The following is an 18052-nucleotide window of genomic DNA, read 5'->3' as shown; positions in this document are numbered from 1 at the left end:
TTTCGACGCGTCCCTTCGCTGCGATATCACGCGGGATAAAATCCAAAATATGGTTATTCGGGCGTTCGCGCTCCCTTAAGGGGTTACACCACTTTGACCCACCCAAAAATTACGGTTTTTCAAGAATTTTTTTTTAAGAATTAAAACGTTTTCATCCAAATTAAAGTACAGTAAGGTATTATACTACTATTAAACAAATAAATGCTTTTTTGTATTTTTTTTTTATTTACAAAAATGGCGGCTTGAAAGGCAATTTACCGGAGCGCTGCGAAAATCGATGATCGTGCGGTGGGCACGATAACTCGGTCCAGGTTTAAGTTAGAACAATAAACGAAAAAGAATTAGTTTCTGTAGCCCAAAAGCTAACGAAATACGTAGCCGATTTAAAAAATATGCATTTTTCACAAAATGGCATCGATTTGAAAGGAAAGATACGTATTTTGCCCTAAATTTCGTTAATTAATGTTGCATAAAAAATGCGAATATCAATACATTGAAAAAACCATACGTATTTCGCTAGATAAACATATCACGAATAAAATAAAAAAAGAATCAAGACGATTGATTGAAAATTGACGGAGCTAGAGTGGCCACCGATTTTTAAAATGCAGTTTTAAGAAAAACGCGTTTACACCTATATACCTGCCCACTGCACGATCACCGATTTTCGCAGTTAGCGAGTTTAATAGTAGTATAATACCTTACTGTACTTTAATTTGGATAAAAGCGTTTTAACTCTTAAAAAAAAATTCTTGAAAACCCGTAATTTTTGGGTGGGTCAAAGTGGTGTAACCCGTTAAGGCGTTCACGGATACCTCGCTTAATGGGAAACAAAGCATGGAGAAAAATTCAACTGGCCAATGAAATTGTCGAAATTCAACGCCACGTAGAATTTCCTGCAATTTGATCGGTCAGTCTTAAGGGTAGACCAGAGACTGAGGGTGTCGCACCGGGCGCGTCGAGGATGAAAGGCCAATCGGAACCGCGCTTAACCTCCTGATTGGTTTTTCATCCCCGACGGATTGACGCGCCGTCCTCTGTGCGACACGTGACGCGGCCGATCGGAGTGTGGTCTTGTGCTTAAGGCTGTCTTAAACATCGAAGGTAAATATCCAAGGGTCGAAAATATGGGAAGCGCGAGAATAAAAACAGGCCGGTAAATTGGTAGAAAGTTTAATAGGGTGCTGTTCTTTTTTCGGAAATTCTTATTGCGGCGGTTATGGTCATTGTTGCCCGAGGTTTCCATGAAGGCCGTTACGTGCGCGCGGAATCTCGCCGTTAGAAAAAGAGAGCTCGGTTTCTCCCATTCCTTCCCGCGGGAAAAGAAGGAGACCCGCTCGCGCTATCGACCCTTGGAGAGGAAGTTAATTTTATTCGGCGCGAGCGGGCAATCGGCCGAGGAAATTGCCGGGGTCGATTCCCCTCGGCGACGAAATCGAGCGCCGGCGGAAAGGTTCAACACTCGGCCGGGCGCGTTTACGCCGACGTGGCACGCGAGATTCCCGCGTCGGCCGAAAATAGAGGGGCGTAAAAAAAACGGAGCCGCGAGAAAGGGGAGAAAGGAGGCGCGGAGATAGGGAAGGCAAGGAGGAAGAACTCGATGGAACCATAGTCGGGCGCGATAACGAGCCGATAACGGACGTCGCTCACGTATCGCCTCTTGTCGGACAACTTCCGCCTTGCTTCCGCTTTGCGAGTTCCGCTGCATTAGCGAGGAAGGGCTCGACATCTCGCCACGATTTTTAATATTTTTCAGGGTCGAGGCGAAGAATCTCACATTAGCGAGGAAGAACTCGAGACCTCGCGGCGGTTCTTAACCCTTTTAACCTTTTTAGTGCCGGAGGCCGATATATCGGCCCTCGCTGCACTGGCGAAAAGTGCAAGAGGCGATATATCGGCCCGCACCTTGTAGCGCTTTACTATTCGCTTTGCGAGAGATCTCTATCTCAAAATAAATTTATAATACGTTATAAATAGTCTAATTTCATTACGAGAGAATTAAAATAACGATACAACAGCACCTATAACAACCTATAACCTATAACAATTAGTTGTTTCGGATGAGATAATCCGTCCGGCGCCTCCCATGTGCCTTGGAGTTATTTTTTATGTTTCTCGTGCAATATCACTTATTTTGTTAAAAAATATATCGGAAATTTAAAGTGTATACTTTGCAATAAACGGTCTATATAAATTTATGATAAACAGATGACTTTTCCTATGTGCAATTACGTTTTGAAACAGAGAACTCAATTTTTCTTTTTTTATCACATATACCTTTGTTATTTATGTAATTTTCAATGAATATAGAAAAATTAGCGTCACTGTTTGATTCCCTACTTGGTCTTTAATATCCTGCTTTTTTAATTATGTCAATATTGCTTTTCGTTTGGTTTTTGAGCCTTTTTCCAAATCCTAGTAAAATCGTAAAATTCGGCCGGTTATCTTCGCATAAGTACGTCTTTTTCGCCCGGCGCTAAAAGGGTTAAGGTCGAGGCCAAGAATCTCGCATTTGCAAGGGTAAACTCAAACCTCGCGACGGTTTTTTTTGCGTTTTTCGAGGTCAAGGCGAAAAACCGCACAGCTTCGACAATTTTAAGGTCGAGGTAAGGAACGTTGCAGTTGCGTGGAGGGAGTAGAAATCTCGCGACGATAGTTCACCTCTTTCAAAGTCGGGGCGAAGAACCTCGCATTCGCGAAAAAAGACTCGACACCTCGCAACGGTTCTTCGCCCTTTTCGACGACTTTTCGCGTAATCTCGAAAAACCATCGAATCGGGAACTTTCTCGTCGACTCTTTAATGCCCCAACTCCGGCCCTTAAATTCCGGTCGCGAGAGAAATCCTGCACCGGTCCACTTTTTCCCCCGACACACCCCATCGGACTACTTTACACCCCCATATTTCATTCGGCCTAATAAAACCCCACGTGAAAGTTTTATCGACTGCTATATAATGGGCGTCTCGTTCTTCAAGTTTTTACGGTTTTTTAAGGTCCCCGACCATTTATGACCGCCGGCATTAGCGCGCTCGTCGAGGACTCGACGAAGGAAGCTTCCATCGATTTCCCGCGCCTTTACCCTTGAATCGGGGGGCTGCTTCTGTACGAATAATCTCGGGAAAACTCATTAAGTATCGGGGTCTTTCGATCTTTCCGTAAGAAGCTCTTTAATCCTTTGTTTAATGGCCAAAGCCGCGGAAGCTCGACGTCGGAAACTCCGAAGGAAATCTAGAAACTGTTGCCGCCTCGAACCGACTCTTCGACCTAGAGCTCTAATTTATTCACTTCCGGATTTACGGGACGACTTAATCCGCGGACAATTAAGGTAATCCCGTGAACCATTGACGTTCGCATCGGAAAATCGCGTTCCAAGAGAAAAAAAAAAGGGGGGGAATAAAAGCGACGCGCTCTTTCGACAAGGCCGAAAGTCGCGCGCCCGGTCATTCGATAAGCGACGTAACGACGTTGCGGGCATACGGTAAACAACGTTATGCATGCAGGATGCGTATTTTGCATGGCATTAATTATTCCCTGCAGTCCATTAAGCGTGCATTGCCCCGCGACTAGTTTGCCGAGAAGAAAAACAGAAAAGGAGGGTTTTTCACCCCTGAGTTTTCGCCCGACAAGGCGGACGTCCAGTCAAAAAGTTCCTTAAGCCGCCATTTAACCGAAGGATCCGCCATTCGTGTAACTGAAAAACCTACGAAATCCCCTTTCGACTTCCACCGAGGTCGGCTTAAAGTCCACAGTGTCCTGAAAATCGTCGGAAAATTTATCGACGCAAGTTAGAGACGAGTTTCAACGGATAAACCCTGACTTGGACCATCAGTCCCGCGTCCGTGATGCATCCGTGCACCGATGGAGATAAGACAGACCTCTCAAATTGATTGTTTATTATTTATCGAGACATTTGACAAATATTATTTTGGGCCTAGAATCTCTAGAAGACTCGTTAAAATCCCTGATGCGATTGACGCGACTTCTCGATAATTTCGGGTCGGCGACAAAGGGACGACGATAAGGGACGTCCAGGGGACTGAAGGCGATTTCTTCCAGGCGGCATTTCCAAGGCTCGGAAAAAGGGGAAGGCATTTTCCGCGAGCCCTTCCGGGGGTCTACGTTAATCGGGAAGAAAGCTTTGGATGATTTCGCGGACCGTCGAACAGCAGGCACGTCATTAGACGCGTTTCCGTCGAATCGTTTGAACGCCCGGCGTTTGAGGGGGCTCCTCGAAATTACAGGCATTCCTGGATCTCGCTTTAATGACGTATTAATTGCTTCGACTTTGATACGCCCCCGTTCCAGGCCGTCCTGAGGGACGCAACAATGGCTCCTCTTCTCTCGGTGGATCTGGCTCGAGTGCACCGAGGTCCTCCCCTTCCGCGAGAAAACTGCTCGTTTAGAGCTAACTGCGCCAAAGCTCCCGAGAATTTGTGCCCTTTACGGATTTTTTATATCGACGCGAATGAACGGACCCAAGACGAAAAGTCTCCCGTTGAAATGTCTGCAATTTCACGGTTTCGCGAGTGGACGTGGTTTTTTTTTTTTTCTCGCCCTCGAGTTCCTTCGAGAACGACCCTCGGTCACGCCAATCCTCGTGTTTTACGCCGATAAATTGACCGTACACTGTGGGAAATTTCCCTCGTTTCGATCAATTTTTCGGACTCCTTCGTTCCGCTGGAACGTATCGGACCATGAAGTAGTATAAGGAGATTCAACGCCATGTATATAAATCGTTCCCATTTTAGGGCTCCAAGATCTTCAGATTCTTTTCTGAACTACCGCCGAGAGCGCCTCCTCGATTAAATTTTCCAATTAAATATTATCCCCTCTTAGCGTGTCCGCTAGTCTTTATCACGTTACAAACATCACATTCTGTGCATTATACGCGGATTAAAGTTGCAAGTTGCGTGACTGGGTTGCAAAATTAAAAGCATTTTAGGTCGTATAACATCTGTAGGAAATGTTTTGCTCACGTAGGATTGGAGTTCCCTCATTTTCCGCAAGTAGCGCTCGCGTAGTTAGATTAGCGAAAAATCTGAGATCCTGGGTACCGATTCTGGGGTGACTTTCTATGGAACTGACCATTGGCGTTACGGCTCATTATCCTACTTAAGATGAAGTCAAACACGTCGAGGAACTTGATCGGCGTCGATAAAAATTTTTTTAAATATCTACGTTGCCGTCGTTCGTTTTTATATTGACAGCTATATCAAATTATATTGGATATTGTACCAAATGACATACTCCACCTGTTGTTTTCGTACAATAAATATCAAGAAATCGAAGTAAAACTCCAGAAATCCTCTGAATTCATGCTTTCTGAGGCCCTAATTGACTGCAGAGGGACCCCCTGCGCCATCTGTGATTTCCAGGTCAATTAAATTTTCACTTCGAGAACTCGTATTACCATCGTTTTAGCATAGAAGCGCTTACAACCCTTTTTTTGCCTTTATTCCGTTCAAATGCGAGTTTACCGATTACCAGAGTGTTCTAAATTGTCGTAAAATTGTCCTGACCCTTTCGTTTCTCATATCAGAGCCTTCGATAATTGTATATTAATCGAAATATGAGAGCTCGACGCCATTTTGTTTCTGGTCTGGGCTAAGTTAAGAAATTTGTTCAAAAAATCCAAATTTTCAATGTGTCAGGACAATTCTTAGATGATCAGAAGTGATGTGTCAAAGTTTCGGACAGTTTGGTCTGATACCCTTAAAAAAAAGTGTTGTGTTCGAATCGATTGATTTAAAGGGGGTTTCACTTCACCTTAATATGTCGGACATATCGAGAGGATTTCAGAAGGTCGACGCGATAGTCGATCGTAAGCGCGTTTTTGCAGGGGCGCCGTAATTGGGTGACGTTATTACCACCCTTGTCCCATTACCCCTTGTGTGCTTCACGGCGACTAACCAATTACGTGCAATTAAGCCCCCCTTCGCTTCTCGGTGCCCCTTTCTCTCCGTCGTCGTTCGCTGTCCCTCCCGGACACGCCGATTCCGTCGAAAGAAAGCGGCGACGAGGAGGCCGAAATAAAAGCGGTCGACTCGGGCCAATCATTGGAATCCTAATCGATAGAGCGCGACCGGTCGTCCGTGGGGGGTCGCGGCCGTGGACGGCACGAGTCGATCGCGACCCTCTCGGGGGGGCAGGGGGTCGAAAGGGGGCTCGGCGTATGGAAAAGCGCATGGGGCCTATTCGATTCGGCACAAAGAATTATTGGCTTCCGATTCTGGTCTCGGGTTACCAACGGCATCCGCGTGCCCTCGCCCGCCTCCCGACCCGAATCAATGGCCGGCCGTGCGTCCGCGAGGGACCCGACAATATCGACTCTTTAATGAAGAGTCGAGAGAGACGAGTACTGCAACGATCTCCATCGAAGAGGCACGTCGGAAAGACGGAAATGAAAAATCGACAGGAATTTTGTGCCACATAAAATGTGAGAAAAAAAAATCGAGCACCGTGAGAAACTGTACACGCACAATTTAACTGGAATTCTTTAAATCGGCTCGTTATTAAAAATTCGACTCTTTAATGAAGAGTCGAGAGAGACGAGTACTGCAACGATCTCCATCGAAGAGGCACGTCGGAAAGACGGAAACGAAAAATCGGCAGGAATTTTGTTCCACATAAAACGTGAGAAAAAAAAAATCGTGCACCGTGAGAAACTGTACACGCACAATTTACCTGGAATCCTTTAAATCGGCTCGTTATTAAAAATTCGATTCTATAATGAAGAGTCGAGAGAGACGAGTACTGCAACGATCTACATCGAAGAGACACGTCGGAAAGACGGAAACGAAAAATCGGCAGGAATTTTGTTCCACATAAAATGTGAGAAAAAAAAAATCGTGCACCGTGAGAAACTGTACACGCACAATTTACCTGGAATCCTTTAAATCGGATCGTTAATAAAAATCGCCGATTAAAGAAATGCCGAAATTCAGTATTTTCAGAATTAACATCGGTCTCGTACACTTGGAAAGGACGTTCGAGGGTACCGTAGATACGAATGAAACCCTTTGACATGTATTTCATGAATTTATTGTTATTTTTTTTCCCTTCCTTAGTAGTATATAACAACGTTGCCAATTACGAACACCGAGCTCAGGGCGAGATAAACCGATCTCATCTCCTCTCCCGTCCGCGAGGAAAGTTTCGTAAAGGGATCCACTGGGTGCGCTGAATGCGTTGGATGCCCCGGTGCATCCATAGACTCGAGTTCGCGTCTAATGGCTAATTCATGGAAACTCGTCCCAGACGTAATTCTACCAAAGGATCCGCTGCCAAGCTCCGATGTTTTGGGATCCGACACGACTCGAAATTCGGCATTGTCGACGTTACGATTGGCCTCAAAAAATTGAAAAACACGTTCGATGGGCGTTTCAAGAATTTATTTAAATTTTCCTTTTTATAGCATATGACAAGTAACCCAATTACGGCCTTCGTGTTCAGGTAAACCGATCTCGTCTCCTTTCTCCTCCTCGAGGAAAGTTTCGCAGAGGGATGCACCGGTGCATCCATAGACTCGAGTCGAAATTCAGCATTTTCGACGTTACGATTGGCCTCAAAAAATTGAAAAACACGTTCGATGGAAGTTTCAAGAATTGATTTAATTTTTCCTTTTTACAGTATATGACAAGTAAACCAATTACGGCCTCCGCGTTCATGTAAACCGATCTCTTCTCCTTTCTCGTCCGCGAGGAAAGTTTCGCAGAGGGATGCACCGGTGCATCCATAGACCCGAGTTCGCGTTATGCCTAATGGCTAATTCATGGAAACCCGTCCCAGGCAGGACGTAACTCTACCAAAGGAGCCAGGCTCCGATGTTTCGGGATTCGACGCGGCACCGTCACGGCTGCCGGCGCGACTCCCAATGGGATTCAATTAGGGAGCGAGGCCTAGAGCTCCAGGGAATCTCGGGACCAGGACCGGGACTCTCCTCGCGAACGGAGTCGTCTCTCGTTCGAGCGGAAGACGCGCATGCGAGCCCGCAACAGGATGTCGCCGGGATCGTTGCCAATTCTGATTTACTGCCCGACGTCCCGCGTCGTTACAGGCGACGCCGCGATGGCACGCATCGTTGCCCTTTCTTCCTCCTTCTCCTTTCCCCGTGTTTCCTCTTTTTGTCTTTCCACGCTTCGCCGTTAGGTCTTCCTGATTTTTTCGTACGGAGCTTAGAATCGGAGAGGACTGCCGCGGTCATGGTTGTTTAGCTTAGGGCCTTTTCACAAGTATTCAAGCAGTGGCATAAAAAACTCAAATTACCAATATATATATATCGCCCACAGGATGCATTGTCCTATATGTATTGTGACGATGCACTCTGTGGGCGATCGTCCCAGGTCTGTAAATGTTAAACATTAATCCTGAAATCCTTTAAACTCCTTTTCGAAGGCAGTGGTATTGTATTTTAATTGTATCATTTCATCCATGTCTTATTACAGCCCGCTGAACGCTTAAGACTGAGAAGGAAAAAAGACCGAATATCCGTTGCACTACATTTAATTTTTTTTTTCTTTTTTGGTAGTATAAGTTGCGTAGAGTTAGACGTTAGGACGTCCTCTCGGTGAGGCGAGTGCGGACAACACGAAGACAACATCCATCGCGGGACAAGGGCGCCCTCGAGGGACCCCGGAAGAGGACAGTGACGGTGACAGAGGAGCCTCGCCCCGCCGCCGCCCATGGGCGCCGCGGCCGCGCGGAGAGGGGCCGTGCCGAGCGACCCGCGGCCCCGCGCTTTACGGGAAGGTCCTGCATGTGTTTTTAGAGCAAAAATTTAGTTGCAGCTAAACGTCACAGATGGTGACGTTGGTTCGTCAAAATATAAACAGTTATAAATTCATGGGATTTTGACAGTTGTACATCGATCTTATTACCATTACTTTACCGAAATGACATAAGGAACCCTTCGTATTCGTATAAATCTCAATGTAGACTGTAAAAGACCAACATAAATATAAATATCGATAATGGGACGCACCAGTTTGTGTTACCATTTGAGTATTCAAAACGGCATTACCACCAAAAAGGTTACAGATGAATTTCATTTTATCCACGTAGATTAAATTTCTTAGCGCCTTTCGTATCCTCTTAATAAAATTCTCTTCGTTTCACCTCTAATAAAGGAATCCCTGGAAGTGTCACCCGCAGCGCGGCGCGGCGTTTCACGTACTAAATCAACAGATGGCGCCGCTTTCGCCGTCCCCGCCAAGTTTCCGCTCAATCAATCAATTTTAATCCTTTGATTGGAAATTTTCTCCGCACTCGAGACGAGTTCATCTGCCGAGGAGGATTCGGCAAGGGTCATCGAATTGACCGTGATTGGGTGTGCGACACGCATCCGGCCGCCTTCGGGTCCCACGGCGATGCAGCAGGATGCAGCAGGGTGCAGCGAGATGCAGCGGGCTGCCAGTGGAGGTCTCTTCTCCTCGGGGGAGGCGCGGGTTATTCGTTTCCCGGTAATTGACCGGGCCCCGGGAACGCGGCCAATTGGAATCGAACCGATTACACGTTCCCGGAAATATATGCCCGTCGCGCGCTTCGATTTAAATTGGGTCGGAGGGAGGAAAGAGGGGAGGCGCGGTGATTCGAGTCCGCGACTATCCCCCTATCTCTCTCTGCCCCATTCATAGGAGGCCGTGTCTTTTTTCTCGCTCTGTAATCGAGTTCCTGGGTAGCGACCATCGCTCCGTCGCGGAAACGCTTCCCGGGAACGCGCCGGCCGCGGGAAACGGGAAACGGGAAATGGCAAATGGAAAATTGGCGAAACATCTTTTTCCCCCTTCGTTTAGGCAATCTGTCCTCGGCATCTGTCTCTAAGTACACGCGACGGCCCGACTGCGGCTCGCGTGACTCGCCGGGTCCAAAGGAAAATTGCACAGGGACATACACGCGGCGCGACGTAATCGCGCCGCCGACATGACTCCTGGTATATACAACGCGAATCGATCTGTCGTTCCTCCGGCGAGATACGGCTCGGTTACCTGTGTTACTCGCCGGCTAAGCGGAACACGTAAACTTTAAGTGCGGCCGTAAGTGCGGGGGAGCGGAATATCACGGAATCGGCAGCGTCGATTCGTCGCTGAGGATTCCGTTCGAGGATCGAGGGTTAAAAATGGCCGTCTGAAGCCACGATTCCGCCGCCGTTAATCCTTTGATTTTCGCAAATAAATATCGATGATTAATGCGTTTCGCAATAAATATCGATGATTTATGCGTTTCGGGGCTTCGATCACAAGATAGCAATAAGGTGCGGCATCAGAAATCGTCGATTCGTCGTCGCGAGGTCTGACGATCAAGGGTTAAAAATGACCGTCTGAAGCCACGCGTCCACCCTCTCGGCGCCCTTAACCCTTCCATTTTCCCGAGTGTGTCGCAATAAATAACAAAGATCGATGTTTTTCAGGAACTCCGATGGCAAAATGCCGATCATTGAGGTTGCAAATCGGGGTACGGAATCAGATCACCGCGAGGTTCGACGATCGAGGGTTAAAAATGGCCGACCGAAGCCACGCGTCCACCCTCTCGGCACCCTTAACCCTTCCATTTTCCCGAGTGTTTCGCAATAAATAACGAAAATTGATGTTTTTCAGGAACTCCGATGGCAAAATGCCGATCATTGAGGTTGCAAATCGGGGTACGGAATCAGATCACCGCGAGGTCCGACGATCGAGGGTTAAAAATGGCCGACCGAAGCCACGCGTCCACCCTCTCGGCGCCCTTAACCCTTCCATTTTCCCGAGTGTTTCGCAATAAATAACGAAGATTGATGCGTTTCGGGGGCTTCGATGGCAAGATGGCGGGCATCGCGGACGGGAGCGCGACGAGGCGCAAAAAGCGAAGCGCGAAGAGCCCCCCCCCCCGGGGGGGGGCAGGTCCGAGCGGGCAAAATGGACGCCGGTTGATTAATGTGAGGTCTGCCGCTTTTATCGCCGAGGGAGAGCTCGACGAGGTGTAGGACGAGCCGCGAGGATTTTCGAGCCGGACGCGCTCCGGGGATAATTAGTCGCGAAAAAGGACGCGCGGTAGCGCTTCCTCCTCCGAGTCCGTCATTCAGCGATCCAATATCCAGGAGTCCAGAACCATCTCGGCAACTTCTAACGAGCAGGCTGATCGAGTGCACCTCGCCTCGAAACTCGGCACCGCTCAGGTGCGTCGAATCGGTCCACCCACCTTTACGGAATTTACACTCTCAATTTTCTTCACTCACGCGACATGAATTAGCGGATTAACGAGTCCGGAAGATTTCACTCGTCTCCCCGAGAAGAAAGAAAAATCAAGTCAGGCAGAAATCGGCAACCCGTCGATTCGCGGATTGCTCTCGATGTAACCTTAAGGCGACGTGAAAGTGGCGGGAAGGTCTCCTTTTTGAAACCTTCCTCCGAACGGGATGTACCGAATAATTTCAAACTTTACACCGTTAATGCGAATGCCATGAAGAAGGCGCCGAACCCCCGTGAGATTTCGATTTTTCAGAAAATCTCTTCGCAGACATTTTGAATATTTTTCATAAAAATTGAAATTTCGAGAGGGTTAGGACCTTCCTCGTAGCCTTCGTATATACGTTGTAGAGGGTGAAACGATTGGGTAGGCCCAGGTTGGAGAAAAGTCTAACGCACGATCAAATGGCAATTTTACCCACCCTTAACACTAAAACTACCACCGGAGGGTCAAATTGATCGGTTTAAATGGCATTTGTAATGGGGGTATAAATCGTCGGTAGGTTACGTGATAAAAGAAAGAGATTTCCAATTTCTATCGCAGCTCGCCTAGACGCATTAGGAAGGAGTCTCTCTCGCGGGAATCCTGGATAAATTCGGAATACCTAATTATCATGGAAAAATCATCACTCACCTCGACAGCGGGCTGCTGATGATATAGTGCGTGTAGTAGAAAATGCTGGCGACGGAGACGAGGAGGAGGGCGGCGACGCACCTCTTGACGGTGGCCTGTTTGACGACGCACCTCTGCGCGACGGCGCCCAAAAGAGGAACGCCGGCGTCTCCAGCGGAGATCTTCATGACCATCGTCGGACCCTAGGTCTCTCAGGTCGAGGTCCTCTGGTGGGCCTCGAGGTTCCTAGTTCCTTGCCGAGGTGGCCAAGGACGATCGGGGGCGTCTCCGTCGTCCATCGTCGAGGGCCAGCGCGAGTCTAACCCATCCGGAGGCGCGCGACCCGCGCCCCCGGATCGGGATCGGATCGAGCCCGGGATCAGCGGTCGACCTCGACCTCCATCTTGTCCTCTCGTCGCCCGCCGCCGACCCCGCGAGGCCTCATCGGTCGCCGCGCGCCGACCCGGCCGATCGCCTCATCCCGGGGGGCCGATCTCCGGCGACTCTTCCTCTTCTTCCTTCCTGGAGGTCTGGAGGTCGGCGCCACCTCGGGGACGACTCTGTCGATTTAGTCGGCGACCTCGCGACGCGTCGCCGATTATCCGCGATGTAGGGCCCCGTCGAGCGCCGTTGTCCCTCCTTCCTTTTTACGAGCCAGGTCAGGGGCGAGAGGTACTCCTGCAGCCTCCTTCCAAGACAGGTCTCTCACCTGGAATCAAGAGGACTCGATGAGCAAAATGTCAAAATACGATTAATGCGAGTAGAAATATACCCGATGATAAGACAGGGATTGTCGAGACGCTGACCTCGACTCTACGTTGAAAAAAAAAATGATTAAAAAAAAAAAGGGGGAATTTTGAATAATGATCATTTAAATCAAATAACAGGGTTTTGGGCAGAAATCTTACTACCCCAAAGAAATATTTTTTCACTCAAAGAAATGATAATATTCAGCGAATTTCATTAAAACTTTAATGCGTTTAATGGCAACGAATAACGGTGGTATGTTTCGTCCGATCTAACGAGAGAAATGGTCTCTATTATTTTAAGATGTGGAGTGTTCGATCGATGTATCGCTTCGGAATGGTTTCAATGCTAGTTTCCTTGATACCGTTCAAGAAAATAATTTCATTGAAAGCGAACAATTTTTTTCCTGCTGTTAGGGGGTGCGTCTTATCACATCCCGATCGAGGACTCGACGAGACAAAATGCCGAAATAAGATAACGTAGAGATGACCCGATGTTCCGTAAGGGTTTATCATTCTTCGAATTAACCCTGTCAGGGTACGCCTTATCAGGTCATGATCGGGATCCGATAAGGATTCTTTTCGAAGTGCCTCGTTTAAAAAGATCGAACATAACGAGGCCAAGATCGCATTGTTATATCGTGATATTGAACATGGAAAAAAAATCGAGACTCGAAAAATCCTCCCTCGGGTTTAGACCGTGTACTTTTTTCTCGCCCCGCCTCGATTAATCGGCCGTATCCCGAAGCACGATTTTTTTTTTCCTGCGGAAACACCGCAGCGGAAAGCAGTCCATTAATCAGCGAGCCCCTGCCGGGGTTAGGCTTCTCATTTTCTGGAAACGCAATCGCTCGTCTCGTAGTCGAGTATCTCGAGTTATCTGTTGTTATTTCGAGTTATCTCGAGTTCCGCGAAATACGATTCGCCTAGGAAATGACGTCAAAAACTTGTCGAAATTCCGGCGCCTCCTCGAGTTCCTCCACGCCTCTTTGCTGGTGTTTCTATATTTCTTTCTAAAAAAAAGAAGTAAACAAAAAAAAGAAAACAAAAACAAATAAAGAGAGAACGCGCGCTTCCTTCCCTCCCTCCCTCTCCCTTTCCCGGGGGCCGACCTGGCATTTCTCACCGGGGACGGAAATATCGATGTCTCTTCCGCCCGGAAAAACGCAACGCGAAATCTTCGAAGGGGAGGAGTCCGCCCGAGAGAAATGGCCCCGGTCTTCCCGGGAACGTAATTACTCCTCCTTTGCCCGTTCAGGTTTGTCGGGGACATATTTCAGGACGCATCGGAGGTCGACTTCGTGGTTCAGGTCGAGGTTTGTACCGCCACAGAAGAGGATCTCCGCTCGCTACCGACGAGAAGTTCGTCCGAGTCATTAAGAAATCTTAACGGACCACCAGAGATCATATCCACTTCCACCACGTCCAGAATATTAACGGACCGTTTAAGGGCTTTCGGTAGCAAAGAGAAAAAAAATATAAAAAAAATAAAAATAAGAAATTGTGGTTCTCACTCTTCGTGAGAAAATTAATTTCTTTAAAGGAGATAAAAGTGGAGGAGGCGTTTTGTCGGCTAATCGGTCCGCGACCAGGTCTCACCCCAAGGTACTCAGAACGATCCAACCATCGACCTAAAACTGCACCTTGACAGAGTCACCTAATTCCCACCCCCAATGGCGGAAACCTCGTCGAGAGTGCTCACCCCTAGAGCAAAGGAACTCCTTTCCAGCACCTCGGCACGTAATCCCTTTTTCGCATCCAATTCGTCGATGCGCCTCAAAGTGCAGCGCCATGCACTTTTGTTTCCCCGCCACGGAGAGGGTCTGAAACGCAAATGACGCGAGGCGTCGCGCATCCACGGAATAGCGTCGATCCGCGTCTAGGAGCCGCGCCAAAGGGACTCGCTTTTTACCGGGCGCCGGTCGCGTCCCGATGCGCCTCGATGGGATTTTAATCTCGCAAATGCATCGGACGCCTCTCGGCAAGATTAGGTTATACCACGCGGTCAATCCGCGCGTCCTTCCTTTCGCCCTTCCGTTCGCATTCTCTCAGACCGCGCGATAAGTGCGACGAGTGCCTTATCGGTGTCCGGTAAAAATAAAAATAAAAAATATATATATAAAGAGAGGAATAAGTAAAAGGAGAACACGACGACGCTCTTCGCGCTTCTCCGAGGAGAATGTCGAGGAGGGAAACCGTTACTCAAAGCTGGACGCGATTATTGCAGTCCGTCGACGTCTCCGTAACCGGATAGGGCCGACCTCGATTGCCTCTCGTTGCTTCTCTCTCCCACTCGCGGCCGGCGCGCTCGTCCCCTCTCTCTCTATCTCCCGGCCCCTCGTCAGCGGTCTTTAATCGCGGCGCGAACGCGCGCGTCCCCGCGTCTTTTCCCGCGAGTCCCGGGATCTCTTAATCCAGCGCGTCAAAGTACTCGGATGAAAATACCAGAGGAGGCGACCCTCGACCTCCCAAACTCTAATGGAAAATAGGGACGATCGCGAGCCATGGGGCCATGGTGTCTCCTAGAGATGTGCTCGCTCCCACTCTAATCCCGGCTACGGCTTAGCACCCGGAGTGCCCTCTGATCCTGCTTACAGCGCAGGGTAAACAGGACCAAAGTGCACTTCGCCTTGATCGCGCCTCTCTGATTGGAGGAATATATTGTCGGCAATGTCGTCGGCAGTGCACCCGATTAATACTTTGCAGCACGTAGACGGGTAGAGGCGCGAGAATTTCGGCATTCCCAAACGTGCTCGTAGTTCCGATAAATCGAGCACGGTGTAGAAACCTTGATATAAGGGTGAAAACGGATTATATAATGATATATTAACCCTTTTGCTACGATAATCCATCGCACCGGAACGCCAGTGTTGAAAGAAATCGCCATACCATGAATGGGCACATTGCGGCGTTTACACGGTGTCATAACATTCATAAACGTAATGCGTAACAGGGCGAAAGAAGCGCGTGAGGGAGGGGGGCGAAAAAGATTATGTATTTATTATTTTAGAGCAGGGCAGATTGAAAGACTTCGTAGGGTGTGAGGCTTCACGGACGTTTCTAATAGCAAGAGGATTAAGGTGATGTGAAAGTGGCATCTAAGAGGTTTTTTGTTTATGAAACTTTTCTCCAAACTCGGTTTACCGAATAGTTTGAAACTCTACAACGTGAATAGGGAGACTATAAGGAAGGTCCTGAAACTCATGAAATTTCAGTTCTTTTCAAATTTCTTTATAGGTATTTTAAAAATAGTTTANCCCCGTAAATGATCTATGCCTCCAGACGAAATAATTCCAAATGAAACCGTGTAAACGAAATAATTTAATATGAAGCCACATAAACGAAGGATAAAATGTAAAATTAAGGAATCGGAAAATTCATCCCCAGGTTCGTGTTCGATTTTTCTCTCCGATAAATTATTTATGCCCCTAAACGAAATAATGAAGAAACTCGGTAGAGTTTCGAGCCAAATATAAATTTTTCTATAGGGATCATTCCGCCGGTCCATTGTTCCGACGAAGAAAGTTAGCCGGCCATTAAGGGCCATGAAAAGCCGAATCGACTCCCATCGGAGGCGTCAAGTAATGATATTGAAAATCCGGGCGCAATATTCGCGTACGTCGGAGTAACCGCGGGAAAAACAACTCGTAAATAACCGCGGCCCCGGCCTCCGGCGTAAAAACGAATGGGTTTCCCATGTTTTAAACCACCCCTCGCGCCGCTTTTTCCCTTTTTCCCCTTTTCCCGGTTTGCCTCCCTCCGCGTCCCTAACAACGCGCCGTCTCGTGGCTCGATATCACCTGCCGAGGAGGGGTCGACCTTCTCGCCTTATCAGCCGTGCCAGGGACCTCGAGAAGTGGAAATCCTAGGAGGAGCCTCGAAAGAATCTCCTCCGTAGGCATTAAAAATACACCGACACCGGTCGAGGTCACCGACACGGCTCCGCAAATGCATCCGCGAGTGCATCGGCGAGTGCATGCGCGAGTGCAGCGAGCTCGACGCGTCGGGAGCGAAACACGAGCCTCGAACACGAGCCTTGCGGACGATTCCGTCCGGATTTTTAAATCCGGCGAAACTGATACCGCTATCGCGTTTCACAGAGGACGCACCGGGCCCGCGGAGAACTCCGCGTGAGTTCCGTCGCGGCCCTTTTCCTCCCCAATACCGCGACGCGCCTCTTCGACGGAAACCACGGAGGCCAGGGGAAAAATTAATTACCCCGGCCGAACAGTCGGCGGTAATTACGCGGGCTCTTCTTCCGAATAATTATCCTTCCGGAAGGGGGAGGGGAAATAAAAGGAGATCGCCGGGGGATAAAGGTCTCGGCGCTCGAATACAGGTCCTCCCTTTCGGGCCGAGCCAGATGCTCTAATTAGACGCTATTAGTAGGCAAAGTAACGTTCAAACGTGGCCAAAAGAGGAACCGCGCGCACTCGGGGGTGTACATCCACCCCCCATACCCCCGCGAAGCATTTTCCCGGGATTTTTTCCCGGCTTTCCGCCGCGACGGGGGAAATTTCGCCGACTCGTAAACCGGGCCGCGAGATGGCGGAACCTCGTCCGCCAAAAAATTTCCGCAGGAACTTGCGCCGGCATGAGTTACCCTCGTTTGGAGCGAATCACTTTAAGAGTCAAAATTGAGTTTGATTCACCAATTAGTCCTTACCCTCTCTTTCATGATCCACGCTCGCATAGAACGGTCCCTAGAATAAAGTCACCGTTGCATATATAATATATATTCCATAAAATTAAATCTTTTTTTTATAAAATAAAATGTACGAGGGTCAAGACACCTTGCTCGGAGCCTCCATGTTCACGCAGCGGAATGTAAAATCATTCTGTACGTTTAATTGGGAAAAAATTGTCATATACGATTGACGTCTCAGCCAGGTCATTTTCGTCCCGCCTTAAAGAACGTATTGGCGGATAATGGAACTGGAGATTTCGGTCGACGCGTTCGTCGAAGGAATTAAAACAGTAATAATTGAGTACAATTCACCAAGTAGTCCTTACCCTCTCTTTCATGATCCAGGCTCGCATAGGAAGGTCCCTAGAATAAAGTCACCGTTGCATATATAATATATGTTCCATAAAATTGAATTTTTTTTTATAAAAGAAAATGTACGTTTAATTGGGAACAAATTATCATCTACGATTGACCTCTCAGCCAGGTCATTTTCGTCCCGTCTTAAAGAACGGATTGGCCGATAATGGAACTGGAGATTTCGGTCGACGCGTTCGTCGAAGGAATCGGGGGTCGTTGGCTTGCAGACCCCCCTCCCCCCAGGGTTGGTGTAAACCGCATAAGTGCATAAATACACGCGAGCGGTGCACCGTCGGTGGAATATGAGCCTCGGAGGCGATTCCTCGAACGATCGGTACGCGTAAACTCGTCTCCTTCCCGGACGTCTTCGGAGCTGGCAAGAAGCCGTTCCCCGAGAAGTCCACTCGGGCTCTCTCGATTCCCTTTTCCCT

General features: G+C 48.3%; 1 protein-coding gene across 1 annotated transcript in view; it reads right to left on the bottom strand.

Moving 5' to 3' along the window:
• LOC105695779 (bifunctional heparan sulfate N-deacetylase/N-sulfotransferase) overlaps window positions 1–18052 on the bottom strand; it is a 65179-nt gene that overhangs the window by 24819 nt on the left and 22308 nt on the right. The window contains exon 2 of the mRNA XM_012417686.2: window positions 11853–12540. Within this exon, the coding sequence (XP_012273109.1) occupies window positions 11853–12025 (173 nt within the window). The 5' untranslated portion in view covers window positions 12026–12540. The remainder of the gene's footprint in view (window positions 1–11852; window positions 12541–18052) is intronic.

This window comes from Orussus abietinus, unplaced genomic scaffold, assembly GCF_000612105.2.
Source record: "Orussus abietinus isolate OABI.00-Male unplaced genomic scaffold, Oabi_2.0 scaffold68, whole genome shotgun sequence".
In the NCBI taxonomy this organism is placed as follows: domain Eukaryota; kingdom Metazoa; phylum Arthropoda; class Insecta; order Hymenoptera; family Orussidae; genus Orussus; species Orussus abietinus.
The sequence above is the reverse complement of the archived record's forward strand: the minus strand, read 5'-3'. Positions and strand labels throughout refer to the sequence as shown.